The sequence below is a fragment of the Phyllostomus discolor genome, chromosome 7, assembly GCF_004126475.2.
Source record: "Phyllostomus discolor isolate MPI-MPIP mPhyDis1 chromosome 7, mPhyDis1.pri.v3, whole genome shotgun sequence".
Lineage (NCBI taxonomy): Eukaryota > Metazoa > Chordata > Mammalia > Chiroptera > Phyllostomidae > Phyllostomus > Phyllostomus discolor.
Genome location: NC_040909.2, coordinates 84,842,280 through 84,858,622, shown reverse-complemented (window position 1 = coordinate 84,858,622; position 16,343 = coordinate 84,842,280). Strand labels below are relative to the sequence as shown.

General features: G+C 35.4%; 1 protein-coding gene across 1 annotated transcript in view; it reads right to left on the bottom strand.

Moving 5' to 3' along the window:
• Positions 1–388: 388 nt before the first annotated feature.
• The window catches only part of RALYL (RALY RNA binding protein like), a 150,607-nt gene continuing 134,652 nt past the window's right edge, over positions 389–16,343 (bottom strand). The window contains exon 7 of the mRNA XM_036031669.1: positions 389–877. Within this exon, the coding sequence (XP_035887562.1) occupies positions 860–877 (18 nt within the window). The 3' untranslated portion in view covers positions 389–859. The remainder of the gene's footprint in view (positions 878–16,343) is intronic.

The window sequence follows — 16,343 nt, the reverse complement described above, 5'->3', positions numbered from 1 at the left end:
ATAGCACAAGGCAACATCTAGGAGTTTCTTGAAAACACTTGTGGTGCTCAAGGATGGAGAGCTCCTTGTCACAGGAGATGAAGTGAAGGGATGTCCACACTAATTTAAATGTTTGAATCCAAAGACAAGACCATCCTTTACTTTCTCACCTGCATTAACATGAAAATCTGTCCATGGGATCTCCCACCCCAATTGAAGTGTCAAATATCAATAGGGTCATTACAGTTCAGTAAATCAGAGAATACTGAATTTAATCACAGGTAAAACTGACAATCCTATAACTCTTGAATCACATCTGAAATATTTATATTCTTTATTAATAAAAATGATGCTTATAGAAAGCAGAAATATAACCTTTTCAGTATTTTATCCTTATTATCTGAAGTCCTTTATACTATAAATTAAAAATAAATTACAAAAACTAGCATATGATGTATCTTTTCATACATAACATTGTTGGAAATAAGCTTTAAACATAGAATTGCAATATCACCTGACTTTGTATATGATCAATGGTAAAACATGCTAGTCATAAAAATAGCTTTTACAAATATACATTTGTTTACAGTGTCTCCCTTATTATTCATAATATCTTTCACATTTTAAGACAAAAAAAACTCCAAGCATAATTAGCAAAGGGAAACACACATTTACAATCTAAACCATAAAAACCTGACAATTATATAGCTTAGAACATAGAAGAAATAAAATTTCTAAGATCGAATAATACCATTCTTATTATTTATTTGGGTATCTATATAACTTGAGCCAAAGATGCTGCTATCCAGTAAGGAACCTCCTTTCACATTTCTGGGGGTTGTCAGAGTTTCTCTTTTGTGTTTGCATCATTCAATTCAGATCACTTTACCTGTAGAAACTGAGAAAAGATAAAAGTATTTTAAACTATAGAATTTTGTGTTTCATTGTTGGTAGCATGCATATGTGTAAGTTAGATTTCAAGACTGCATCAGGAGAAGGATAAAAGAAGAATTAGATCTTTAGAGAACTTTAGGTTTTAGATCCTTTGTTGAAGGCAATACTAAGATCATTTATATGTATAGCATGCTATGATTTTTTTAAAGTCCAGCTGATTTTACTGCCTGCAATCAGCAATTATTGTTTAGCTTGAGCTCCTGTCCAAACCAGAGCAAAAATCTTGAATTTCTAAGCTTAGGGATAGAACTGTGGGTTGTTCAAGAATGTTTCCTGTTCCTAACAAGAGCGACCATAGAGTGCTTTTCCTCTAAGAGGCTTTGAACAGTGCATCCCCAGACCTATGCATTCAGAATAAAATGCCAATAAAGGTCCTAATATGAGCAATAGAATCTTGGTAGCAAACAAAAAAAGCTAGAGACAGGAAGGGCTGTGAAGGTCTCATGATGCAACCACAAGTCAGAAACACCATATAGGACCCAAAATTCAATTGGTTTCAGAATTGAATTGAAAAATTGAAGATGAAGACAAAAATAAAATAATGCAAGATTTCTGTAGTGGGGAAAGGCATTTATTGATCTTACAGTCTTATCAAGTTCCAGGTCTTTCTATTTAGGTAAAAAAATAAGTGCACATTATTCCATTAACTTCAAAGGACTTCAGGAGTTCAATTGGAAATCTATCTTTATGTCTTAAGAGTCAAAGACACACAAATCAAAGAATTAGTGGAGACTGGAGTTGCTGTTGAAACTAAAATCTTGCATCAGTTATCAGTCTTGGGGGGCAGAATATGGTATCCTGGTTGTCAATCTCAAGGGAGGGCCCCAAATATTGTATTTTGGTGTCAGAGTTCTCAAGGAAAACATAACACGGTCAAGTGTTGTGTGGAACAATGCTGACAGCTCCAATACTGTGTGCTGGTCCCTCACAGCTAGTTAGTTCCCTGCAGGCATGCAGGGTATTTGGCCAATGTATATCCCCCTCTTGCCACAGTAGGACCACTCCCTGTCCCTCATGGGGTTTGAAACACTGAAAGCTGGAAGCATGTTTGAGGACCCTTTACATACACAATTAAGCAGAGCAAATGGGCACTCATTTAACTCAAAATAGGGAACAATACTTTCATAAAAGGTGATAAGAGCACCATAGGCTGTGTGGGCTCTGTATTTCTTGGAAGGAAGTTTTCCAGGCCCACCTGACTGTTGAAGACTGCCAACCATTGCTGGCTCCTATGAGTAATCAGATAATTAGGTAACTTGACTTTTTATTGCTATTCTGAAATCTGTGATATAGAGATGATGAAAAACACTAGTATTGAAGTTGAGGTGGTAAGACTTGTTCTGGATGTCTGCAGCTCCAGGTCTCATGCCTGGCCAAGATCTCAGGTTGAAAGGAATTCTGTGTAACTGGCTGGTGTTTTCCTCATGGGTGTGTAGCTTTCACAATTAAGAATATATATATCTCTAATTTTAGTTAATTGGGATTTATCTCCTTTAATTCTAGGAAGATTTAGGATTGAATGTAAAATGTTTACCAAAAGAGAAACCAGAGTACTAATATTTTTGTGTTAAGAAAAATAACTTGTGAACATTTCATATACCATAAATACTTGTATTACTTAAGAGAATTTAGCTTATTTATGTAGCAGTCTTGTGGTTTCAGTTTAGAATATGCAATTAAAAATTGATTGCATAGACATTGACATGTCTATTCAGGATCTCTTGTGATTTCATACAAATTTTAAAAATTCTATTGTAACTTTGATGGAGATTGCACTAAATCTATATGCTGCTTTGATTAATATGCTCATTATAACTATGTTGATTCTTCCAGTCTGTGAACACAGAATATCTTTCCATTTCTTTGTGTCTTCTTTAATTTCTTTAAATAAATGTTTATTAGTTTTCAGGGTATTTGTCCTTCACTTCCTTTGTTAAGTTTATTCCTAGGTATTTTATTCTTTTTGTCAAAAATGCAAAAGAAATTTTTTTTTCATTTCTTTTTCTGAAATTTCATTTTAGTATATAGAAATACAACAGGTTTTTGTACATTGATTTTGTATCCTGAAAGTTTACTGTGTTTGTTTATTATTTCCAATAGTTTTTTTGTGGAGTCTTTATGATTTTCTCTATAAAGAATCATGTTGTTTGCAAAAAGTGACAATTTTACTTTTTCATTTCCAATTTGGATGCCTTTTATTTCTTTCTCTTGCCTGGTAGCAACCAGGCCAGGACTTCCAGTACTATGTTGAATAACAGTGGTGAGAGTGTCTTGTTCCTGATCTCAGAGGAAAAGCTCTCAGTTTTCTTATCATTGAGTATTATATTAGCTAAAGGTTTGTGATACATGGACTTTATTATGATATTGACATAAAAACAGACACACAGACCAATGGACAGAATTGAAAGCCCAGAAATAATTACACATGTATATGGGAAAATAATTTTTGATAAAGGATCCAAAAACATAAAATGGAGAAAAGAAAACCTCATCAATAAATGGTGCTGGGAAAATTAGAAAGCCACATGCAAAGAATAAAACTAGATTGCTATTTGTCACCATACACAAAAATTAATTCAAAATGAATCAAAGACCTAAATATAGAACCTAGAAGAAAACACTGAATCTAAATTTATAGAGATTGGTCTTAGGATTTGATGAATTTCACCTGAAAGGCAAGAGAAGTAAAAGCAAAGATAAATGGATAAGACTATATTAAACTAGAAAGCTTCAGCACAGCAAAATAAATTATTAGCAAAACAAAAAGACAATCAACTTAACAGGAGAAAATATTTGTAAACAACAGTTATGATAAGTGGTTATTATCCAAAATATATAAAAAACTCATACAACTTAACAACAAAAATATACAATTAAGAAATGAGCAGAGGACCTATACAGACACTTCTCTCAAGAAGACATACAAATGGCCAACAGATATATGAAAAAATGCTCAACTTTACTACTCATTAGGGAAATGCAAATCAAAACTACAGTGAGCTAATACCTCATACCTGTTAGAATGGCTATTACGGACAAGTCAAGTAATAACAAGTGCTGGATGTTTGCAGAGAAAACAAAACCCTCATTTGCTGCTGTTGAGACTATAAGCTGGTACAGCCACTATGGAAAACAGCACTGTGGTTTCTCAAGAAGTTAAGAATAGAGTTACTCCATGATTCAACAACCCCTCTTCCAGTATATCTACCTCCAAAATTTGAAAACATTTATTTGTAAAAATATATGTACCTTTATGTTCATTGCATCATTATTCATGATGGCCAAGACATGGAAACTGAAGTGTCCTTCAATAGATGATTGGATAGAGAAGATGTGGTGTGTATATACAATGAAATACTACTCACACATAAAAATGATTAAATTCTGTTATTTATAGCAACATGAATAGACCTTGAGAATATTGTGCAACATGAAATATGTCAGAAGGAAAAAGTCAAGAACCATATGATTTCACTCATACACAGCAAACAAAAAATTAATAAACAAGACAAACAGACACAAAATATTCATAGACACAGACAACAACATGGTGGTTACCAAAGAGAAAGGGGTAAGGGGAAGATGAAGAGGGTAAAGGGGGCCAAATTTATGATGATGGAAGGAGACTAGACTTTGGGTGGTGAGCACACAACAATATACAGATGATGTGTAGCAGAACTGTACACCAGAAACTTATGTAATTTATTAATCAATGTCACCTCAATAAATTTATCAGATCCTCCCAAAACCCCCCAAAAGAGGCTTTACAAGAAAAAAATTGATTGAGACATAAGATTTAAAAACATTTTTAAAAACATTTTATTTTATTTATTTTTTAATAAATAAAAGAGGAGAAGGGAGGGAGAAAAAGAGGGAGAGAAACATTAATCAGTTGCTTCCCATTTACCCCAAACAGGGAACCTGGCCCATAACCCAAGCATGTGCCCTGACCAGGAATTGATCCAGTGACCTATTAGTCTGTGGGACTGATGTCTAACCCACCGAGTCACACCAATCAGGCAGGATTTCAGTTTTATGATTTGAAGTCTTATGTCAAAATCTTATGTTTGTACATGATATTGGAAAGTCTAGGAAAATTTTAGGTCATCATATTGATACATTTAACTTATTGGATTTTAAGAATTATTTTATTCCCAGAATAATTTTGTTAAACCAGACAAATAGAGCACTTAAAAACACAATATAAAATTTCCAAATGTCATTTATAATGTTTGAATGCATTAAATGAACTAATTTGGGACAATCATTTTTCAAAGTACTCCTAGAAGTACTTTGTAAATGTGCTATAGTTGTAAATAGAATTCTAATAATAAATGCCTAACAACTTTGATTTTCAAACTTTCACAAATTAAGCAATTAAAAATAAATGGAATAAATATCATTAATAGTTTTTTCTCCAGTCACAATCATTAAAAAACTTACATCCTTAGATAGAAAATTTTCATGGATGATGCTGAGTACAGTTTGGTATTTTGATGTTCTCTCTCACTCTTTTTTTCTCTCCTTCCTCTCATCGTCCCTACCTTGATACTATGCTATATATGAAGTCTGTCTGGAAAAAGTGCAGCCATTGTTAATATAATGAGAACAGTTGATGTGACATCAATGTAACCTGGCATCCAAGGAGAGTGGACAGAATGTATATGTATGAACAATGATGACTTCACTGTACCAGTCAATGGGGGCAGTAGACACCACCATTGAGTGGGCATGTGTACTGTGTGGCAGTCACATTCAAAATGATGGAGCAAGTAGAGCAACAAATCTGCATCAAATTTTGTGTTAAGCTTAAACATTCCTCTTCAGAATCTATTCGGGTAATTCAGAAGGCTGCAGCTATGGGCAACTAGTGATTGGCAGCTTCATCATGAGACACACGTGTGCTCATGCATCACATCTTATGCATACTTTTTTGGTGAAACATCAAATCACTTAGGTGACTCAGCCCTCCTATAGCCCAGATTTGGCATCCTGGGACTTGTTCTTTTCCACCAAAATAAAATCACCCTTTCAAGGGAAGAGATTTCAGCCTTTTGATGAGATTCAGGAAAATATGATGGGGCAGCTGATGAAGACTGGGAGAACTGTGTGAGGTCCCAAGGTACCTGCTTTGAAGGAGACTGAGGTGTCATTTTCCTATGTACAATGTGGTATCCTGTTCAATAAATGTCTGTATTTTTCATATTACATTGTTGGATAACTTCTGGAAAGACCTTATACTTTCTGGTCACGTGTGTATTTTTAAAAATGAAACTTTATTTAAATGTGTTCTTCATAGAATGAATTCCAGGTTCTGTCCATGTACATGAGAAGTGCTGATTAGTCTTTAGAGCACAAAAGTTCGAACTTACGTAACAAAGTAGTTGTACTACCTTTTGTGTAGCATAAAGGAAGTTTTATACATTCCCTGTATGCATAGACCCCAAAATATTCATGATCAATGTTAAAATGAATACCTTAGCAAATTAAATTTAACCTGTAGAATGATGTGGACATGTAAACATCAGACCTTGTGACTTTTGGGTTTTGATTGATAGTGCCTATGTGCAGGACAGATCTAAGGCTTGTTATCTTGCAAATATATTCTTTCTCTAAGGCCTCAGTAGATTGCTTTCCCTATAGATGGAAGATGCTTGAAATACTATGCCCACTGTGTAGGTAAAATTTACTATCATTGTGTTTCTTCGAGTTAAATCATGTCAAGTGATATTAACTTAGTATAGTCTTCCACCACTCTGATAATCTCAAAAGAGTGTTTGGCAAATACCTATCCTGTTAAAAAGAAAACAATAATCTATTCTTTTTTAATGCATATTCCATTACCCCAGTATGATTTCTCTTACCTCTACATTTGCTCCTTGATTATAAATACATAAAATCACTCTCCTGGGAAGAAGAATAGTAGGTTTGAAAATTATTGTAGTATTATTTCCTCACGTAAAGCTTCAAACGATTTTTTTGCATCGGGAGTAGAAAACAAAAGCTTCATGTATTATGCCTTGTCTAGTAGGTGCTGCTAATCATATGGCTGCACATCGTGACTATTATTTTCCTTACCTGAAAACTGGCAAATATATTCAGCAAGCTTTCCATAGAACTTCTAGTCTAGAGAAAGGCTTGCTGTTTGCTTCTAATGCTCAGACCAAAGGGGACAACTGTGATATTCTTGTTGCCTGTTTCTCAAGAATGACAGTCACTTAAGGTGCTGATTGGTTTGGTATAATGTGAAGCTAGTTGTGCTTTCCTTCTCCTGTATAGTGGGTAATTTATCTGCTGGCTGTACAGGAGCCTGAATGTTTTTTGTTTATCAGGAAACAAAATTTCCTGATAACGAGTGTTTTTTGAACTCCCAATCTCTCCCATTTCTGAAAAACAACAAAATATGAGCCACTCATTCAGCCTAGATTGTATTGAGTCAAGTGATTTACTTCTATTTTACAAAGATAAAAAGGATAGTATTAATCCACAGAGAAAACACATTTAATTTCAACCTTCATACATTAACATATTTGAAGTACAACAGGTGCAACAGAATGAGAAATAAACATATCTTATTTACAGCTCTATCAAAAAACTGTATTTTAAAGAAGTCTTGTGACTTCCTTAACATCAGAAATGTTATGTTCTCTTTTCTAATTGAGACTTATAACTAATTAGTAATTTTAAAAGTATAGATAACCTGTATTTTTATGTACCATCTACTTATAGCAGAAAAAAAACATAAAGCAAAGGAATTATCTGTATTCATTTTTACCACTGTTGACCTTAAACACATGGACAGCCAGATATTTCTCCAGCAAAAATAGATTTATTTGGGAAAAACAAAGAATTGCAATTAGGCTCATGCATTCTGATGGTAAACCAGATATGAATCTGGAGGAAAAAAGAGAAGAAACTTTTATAGAGGGAAAAGAGAAGTTGGGAGGGTTATTACAACAGAGTTCTTCAAGTTGTGCTCTGATCCAAGTAGGGCATGACATCTTCCCCTACAGGCTCTCCCAATGCCAATTTACATGATATTTCTGTTTATTAAGTTTTACACTACTGATCATGTTTACTGAGTAATTGTTTAGCCATCCACTCATTATAAACAATGTGAATACATTTGTCTTTTAAAAAAAATCTCTCATTACAAATAAGACACAATTCAATTCAAATTTCTAAATAACATACGGATTTGAAGCTGCCGTTCTGCATTATAACTTACAGCTTACCTTCTTTTTTTAATTTTTTTTATTATATTTTAATCATTGTTCAAATACAGTTTTCTCCTTTTTAATCCCAATCCTTTCCCCCCTCCCACCCTCCCCACTTCCCTCCCATTACCACCCTCAAGCTTACCTTCTATTAATAAGCTCTTGGAACCAAAATTGCATTCTATGTTTAGACTAAAAGAATCATATCACCAAAACTGTAATAGAATGAAAAACAAGATGGCTAGAGACTTACTGGAATGGTGACAAATGAAGGCATCAGTTTTGTTGTATAGTTCTTGGTGGCTTTGATGGCTATTTGGGGTATAGGGGGAGGGGACAGGGAAAAAATGAGAAGACAAAAGTGTAGTGACCTGCCACACACTTGGAAAGAAGCCCATCAGGTGTTTACTAAGATTTTAACTCTAAAAATCAAGATCGAAGTGACCAGAGCATAAAAAGAGCATGGCACCGAGAGGCTAAAGGATTCTGGGTCTTTGACCACACAAGGCTCCATGTAGATAGCCATGGTTAGAAAATAATTTGCTACCCGGAGTCTAAAAACTGCCAAACGTCTGAATTATATAAATTGAGTCAAAACCTAGAGAGTCCTAGAGAGTGTGGAAGACAAGGTGGGCAGCCTAGCAGAATTTGGGAGGAATGGAGTTACCAGGAGCATCCTGTCTTTGGGACATGAATTCAGGTCAAAGTTCCTAAGATGGTGAAAGAGGGGGGAAGGCAGTCACCAAGTTCAGGGAAAGTGGATTGCTATTAGAACATTGATGCAGACCCCAGCTTGTGGGGTCTGTGGCATTATGGATAAAATAGGACAAATTCACATGGACTACTGAGTCCTGTGGAGGAAAAGGGAAAGCATAGCCACTCTCTCAAGAGAAGAGCATGCTGACCCTTGCCTTGATGAGCCTTTATTGCTTTTCTGGGCACATTATGTTGAGGATGGACCTCACTTACTATGCAGGGGTTCACTTTAGGTGGTTACCTTTTACAGAAAACAAAGGAGAGGATGCCCACTAATCACATCACTGAAGGACATTTGCAAATGCAAAGGAAGAAGTGGTTGAACTGGTTACACTCATCCTTGGAAGGTTTAGCATAGATTTTAGGAAGTTACTTTAAAGATATGCAGTAAAAATTTGCTGCCTCATGTCAAGGTGAGGAGTTTTAGCAAAAAGCAAATCTCAAAGCCGCCTAGGTACAATGCAGGTCTGATTCCCCATGGGAGAGCCTATCATGGCCATGGGTCCTGTGCATCAGACTTTGCTTTCCAAAATGGGAGCTAGACCCATGCCACACAGAACAGTTTCCTATAAATATTGAAGGAGGAATCTGAAGAATAAGACTTTGTTGTTTTGATTTATTTATTTGTATTTTGGAGGGGATCCCTTTTGTTCTCAATAATAAAGCAGGACCCAGTTATTAGAATAAACCTACAATAATTGTAATAAGCTTGCAGCAAATGAAATGGCAAGAATGTCTTAGAGTTTAAAGCACTTGAATTTCTTAGCTGAGGCTCCCTTAATTGTCTCTAAGTTTAGATTAGGTTTTAGTTACTTTTAGAATCTGGGCTAAGACTGTGGGCAGGGTCATAGTCATTACAATAACTCCTGTTGATATAGTGTGTGGAAGTTTATAAAATATTTTATATGTATATTTTCATTGCAAACCAGTGACGCAGGTGGTTGGGCAAGAACAATCCTCAGGTTAGTTATTCATTAATTCTTGGATCATAGAGTGTCAAGACTAACTCCAACCCAGGCTGCTTTATTGAAGACAAGTGTTTTTCCTAATATTCTCTTTGCCCACTTGTGGCAATGAGAACAGTAGGGAGGCAGACTGGGCCCAGCAGTAACTATAACACAGATGAACTCATCTGAGATGTGAAAATATTAATACATAGGTTACATAGAGGTGCCTGATGATGAGTGGGAGAAGGGGTGTGGAATTACTGGGGAACTGCGAGGATTTGCACATGACTTATCACTTGCCCTTCCCTGATGTATAGCAGAACTGCCTGGATATTTTTAATCCTTAACCAAGGATATATTTTTGCTGGTGAGAGATAGAGACAGAGGTAGAGATAGAGATAGAAAGATAGACAGAGACATCAATTGGTTGCCTGCCTCCTGTACATGCATTGACCAGGGATGGAGCCTGCTATCTAGGCAAGTGCCCTGAACAGGGATTGAAATGCACCTTTTGTTGGGTAGAATGACACTGCAACCAACTAAACCATATGGCCAGGGCAGAAGTGACTGGATCTTTTTAAAAGTTCTATTTTAAACCAATTCAAAACTATTTTAATTAAACTTGTTTTAAGCATCTACCTAAAAGAGACCTTTTATGTTGTGAAACTGAATTCAATTAAGAAAAAAATAACTTTAGACTAAAATTATTTAAAGTATGTGATATAATTTTATTTAAAATGTCTATATAAAAACTTAATTCATTTAATACTAAAAAATTTAATCACATTGGTCAATTTTCTGATTATCAGAACTGGCATGTACTGTTACACATATGTTAACATTTTTAGATTTTTTTTCCCAAACTATTCCCTGATAGTTTTTGAAGATATTATGACTATGTTTGAGGGTTTTGGGCTCACTGACAATCATAGTTGACTAGTTGAATTGATAAAATATAGTAATTTTATTTGGTGCATAACATGTTTTATCAAGCATTTATTTATGCTTTGTCATGCTGATTTACAGCGGGGGGCAAAAGTAGGTTTACAGTTGTGAGTACTTGAAACAGTTTATTCTTGTATTATTGTTTATTAATTATTGTATTGTTTTCCATGTGAACAACTGGAAACCTACTTTTACCCAACTCTGTATAATGTCTAGCAATATTTACTTATTCTTAATGCTGGAAATGGTAATGATAATTTTCAGATAATAATCCAGATTGCTTAAGTTAATTCCAGTACTAGAAGCCAAGTGATGATTAATGCTAAGATTATTGTAAACTTTAAAATTTTACCCATTTTACTGCTTTCCACAGTTCTTTGGATAATTGGTTTTGCCACCAAAAAACCCACTTTAAAAATCATTTTATATCTATCAGTAAAATATGATTTAGAATTGATTTATAGGTTTAATTTTAAAAGCACTTGGAAATTTTGTAAGTAATTCTTCATCATTCAGAATAGCTTAGTAGAGGCGGTCATGACTATTTAATAATTCTCATTTAACTTAATTAAATTTAGTGTATATATCAGTCAAAAATTAGAATATAATAAAATAGGTTCAACTTTAAACTTGAGTGAAAATAATCTGAAAGTGCAAGTAAAACAGTTAAGAAATAAGTATGCTATTATTCTATTAAAAAACCTTTGCTTTTTATCAATTTCAGAAATATTGTTAATTTCAAAAATTATTAAGTTTTAATGCTTTGGAATATTATCAAAAACTGTAAGCACTCAAATCATTCTGGATATAAAAGAATCCTGGATTATTCAAAAAGATTTCAGAGTCTTATACTTCCTTGGATTTTCACGATTATTAAAAAGAATTCTAGAACTGTAACAGATGCCTAAGAAATTGAAAATTGGATGTCCTCTGTCTTATATATGACCAATTCTGTCATATTCTTTGGTGGTAACTTTTTCAAGTAAAGATTTTTAAATATATTATGGGCAAAGTGGGAATAGAGGGAACATACCTCAACATAATAAAGTCCATATATGACAAAACCACAGCTAACACCATACTCAGTGGGCAAAAACTAAAAATGTTTCCTTTAAGATCAAGAACAAGATAGGGATGTCTGTTTTTCACTCTTATTCAACATAGTACTGGAAGTCCAAGCCACAAAATCATACAAAAAAAAAAGAGAAAAAAGAAATAAAAGGCATCTAAATTGGAAAGGAATAAATAAAACTGTTATTATTTTCAGATGACATAATACTGTATATAGAAAACACTAAAAGACTCCACCCAAAAACTACTAGAGCTGATAAATTAATTCAGTAATAACAGAATACAAAATTAATGTTCAGAAATTGGTGGCATTTTTATGTACCACTAATGTACTATCAGAAAAAGAAACTAAAAAAAAATCCCATTTACAATTGCAAAAAAATAAAATAAAAAAGGTAACTAGGAATAAATTTAACTAAGGAAGTAAAAGATCTATACTTGAAAAAATATAGGACATTGAAGAAAAATTGAGAGTCAAATAAGTTGAAACACATACTATGTTCATGGAATGGAAGAATTAACATCATTAAAATGTTCATACTATCCAAAGCAATCTATACAGCCAACACAATACCTACTAAAATACCAATGGCATATCTCACAGAACTAAGACAAATATTCCAAAAAAATATATGAAACCACAAAAAACCCTGAATAGCCTCAGCAATCTTGAGAAAGAAGAACAAAACTAGAGGTATTATCTGTTATCAAACTGTACTATGAGGTCACAGTAATCAAAATAGGCATATAGATCACTGGACAAGAATAGAGAGCCCAGAAGTAACCCATGCCTTTATGGTCATTTAGTATTTGACAGAGGAGCTAAGAACATACCATGGAGTAAAGACAATCTATTAAATAAATGGTGTTGGGAAAAATTGGATAAATACATTACAAAAAAATGAAACTAGAACAGCTCCTTACACCATACACAAGAATAAACTCAAAATGGATCAATGACTTAAATGTAAGACTTGAACCATAAAAATCCTAGAAGAAAGCACAGGCAGCAAAATCTTGGACATTTCTCATAGCAATAGTTTTTCTTATGTATCTCCTTAGGCAAGGGAAATAAAAGAAAAAATAAACAAATGGTACTACATCAAACTAAAAGGACTTCATATAACACAGGAAACCATCAACAAAATAAAAGACAACCCACTGAATGGAAGAACATATTCACCAATGATACATCTAATAAGGGGTGTATTTCCAAAATTTATAAAGAACTATACACCTCAACAGCAAGAAAACAATCCAATTTAAAAAATGGGCAGAGGAATTGAATAGACACTTTTCCAAAGAGGACATACAGATTGTCAATAGACATAGGAAAAGATGCCCGGCAGCACTAATCATCAGAGAAATGAAAATTAAAACCATAATAAGACTACCTCACACTTGTACGAATGGCTACAATAATGGTGATCAATAAATCAACAAACAACAAGTGTCGGTGAGGATGTGGAGAAAAAGGAGCCCTAGTCCATTGTTTGTGAGAATGCAGACTAGTCCAGCCACCATGGAAAACAGTATGGAAGTTTCTTAAAAAATTAAAAATGGAAGTGCCTTATGACCCATCAATTCCACTTTTGGGATCATAGCTGAAGAAACCTGAAACACTAATTTGAAAGAATATATGCACCCCTCTGTTAATAGCAGCTTTATTATTCACAAAAGCCAAGATCTGGAAGCAGCTCAAGTGTCCATCAGTAGAGGAGTGAATAAAAAAGCTGTGGTACATTTACACAATGGAGTACTATTCAACATTAAGAAAGAAAGAAATCTCATCCTTTGCAATAGCATGAATGGATCTGAAGGGTATTATGCTAGCTAAAATAAGACAGAGAAAGACAAAAACCATATGATTCCACTTACATATGTGTTGGGGACTGCCCTGCCTGGTCTCAGGAAGCTGTAACCCCCCATAACTTAGGCTGAGTGAGAGATCTCCGGACCAGGAGCCACTAAGGAGACAAAACTTATTTCCCTGGCATGAATGCTGCCTGTTCTGTGCCTGACTTCCTAAGCTTGATCAGTTAGCCAATGACGGGTAAGATTTCCCATGGAGGGAATCATCTAAGACAGGCATGATCATGAGGAGGCCTCTGAGAAGAGACTCAGGCCTGTGGAAATGAAGGGGTGATGGACATCAAGCCCTGCCCCCTTGGCTTTGTCAAAGCCTGAGTCTTTGTTCTTAGAAGTAAGAAATGCAAGTCTCCTGGCTGACTTTTCTCCTCTGTTGACTCAGGCCTGTGGAAATAACAGGGGTGGTGCATCCCAGACCAGAAATGGCAGACCCCCCTGGGTAATCAGGCCTGGGACATAGAATATGCAAGATCCTTTGAGGTCTGTCTGCTGGAGGATGTTATTAAATTAGAAGATGAAGGCACAAGCAGGAAACTTGGCACAAGACTAGCCTTTTAGGTCCTGTAGTAATAAAACCCCAAACTCTGCCCAGAATCGCAATGGGGGATCTGTCTGCACCTTTGTAAGTCACCTACTTCTTTTGATCTTTTCTGCCAGACTGTGAATCCACAAACTAAGTCTGTATTCTCAATGAAAATCTGCTTGGGAATGGAAACGAGGCACTCCCCACTAGAGAGGCTGGCCATTCTGTCCCTATTTCCCCACAGGACCTGGATGTCTCTGTGTATGTTTTTCTTGTGTTTTCAACGAGCATCTGCAGCAGAGATGGATACTGCTCGCTGGTATCCACCACACATATGGAATCTAAAGAAAAAAATAAATGAATAAACAAAAGAGAAACAGACTCATAGGCACATAGAATAGACTGACGGATGTCAGAGGAGAGGGGGTTGGGGGCTACATAAAAAAAAACAAAGGAATTGAGCAAAACAAAAGGAAACAACAACATAGATTCAGACAACAATGTGACGATTGCCAAAGGGAAAGGGGGATGGTAGTGTGACAGGACATAGCTGAGCAGTAGCCATTCTTAGGTAGGAGCTGACCAGCAGCCATTCCCAGACAGCAGCCATTCCCAGATAAGCAATTATCTCAAGGTCATATGCTAATCCCCGCTTTTAGCAGCTGCATTCCTTCCCCTCTTCCTTCTGCCTGTGTAACAAGCATATAAGGAAACTCCAGCTTAAGCTCAATGCCCAGGATTTGGAATTTTATCTCCTCTGGGTCCACATACATGAATAAACCCCACTTTGTAAACTCCCAGGCTATCTGAGTCATCTTTTCCGTAACACTGGGAGGGGGAAGAGGTCAAAGGGGGGATAAATGGTGATGGAAGAGACTTGACTTGAGTGGTGAGTGCACGATGCAGTATGCAGATGATGTGTTATTGAGTTGTACACTTGAAACCTGTATGGTTTTATTAATCAATATCACCCCAATAAATTCAATAAAAAAGAATATGTTTTGGATACCCATTCACTTGTGTATGGTTTCCTTTGTCTATAGTAAGAGAAAATACAATTTAGAAATGGTATCAGTTACATGATGATTCTTGTATGAATCATGATAAATAGGAGCTTGGAGCATTTTAATTCAATACATTGATGACATCATTTAACATAAGCTGAGTTCTCTCCTAGAGGATTTCTGTGAATAAATCTGTCCCCAAATCAGAAAACAAACTTGTTATTTGAAGAGATTTTCCTTTGTGATCAGATTCCTCTAGTAAGTCACACTTTAAGGGCCTGAACAGAATGCTTTGAAACATCATCTGTTCATTGATGTGACTTTGTGGATACCGTGTCTGCCTGGTTTCTGTTTTATCACCTACACCTGGCAGGGTTAGCTGAGTAAACACTGTGTTTTATGACTGGGCACATAAGTATAATATGTCCTACATCTGCACTCTACTTCTGAAACTCGACATTACTGTTACAGCATTTTATACACACTCATCACAATGGAGAGAAGCCAAAGCACAAGGAAAGACAGCTTCTTGCCCAGAGTGTTGTTGAAAGTGGTTACATAAGTCCAGTCCAGAGCAGCGGTCCCCTGCCCTGACTTGAAGACCACGTTAAAATAAATACTTAATTAGAAATAAAACATTACAGAACAGACACACAGGTATGGAGGGAGACAGCCTGCCTCTAAGACACCTGGATCCTTGGTGGGAAATAGTGGTTCTGAGGAAGGTTTGGACAGAAAGTTTCAATTGACTTATGGGCCTTTGGAGTTGCATTTGGTCTCAAGGGGTTTTGGTAGATGAGTTTCGGACATTGATAGGGAAGACACCTAGGACACTATTTTGGAGATTTATTTTGCTGCTGACAATATAGGCAAGTGTAAGAGCACAGGGAATTAGCTTCTGGGTCACAAAGAAGAATTGCAAATATTTGCTTGTATATGTGCATATAGCCTTAATACATTTTAAGTGAACTTTATGGACTTATTTTTAGGGGTTGATGGACAATGTTGTTTTGTAACTGGATTTCTATTTCAGTTTTTTTTTTTTGTTTTGTTTTGTTTTTTACCTACAGGCTTATAA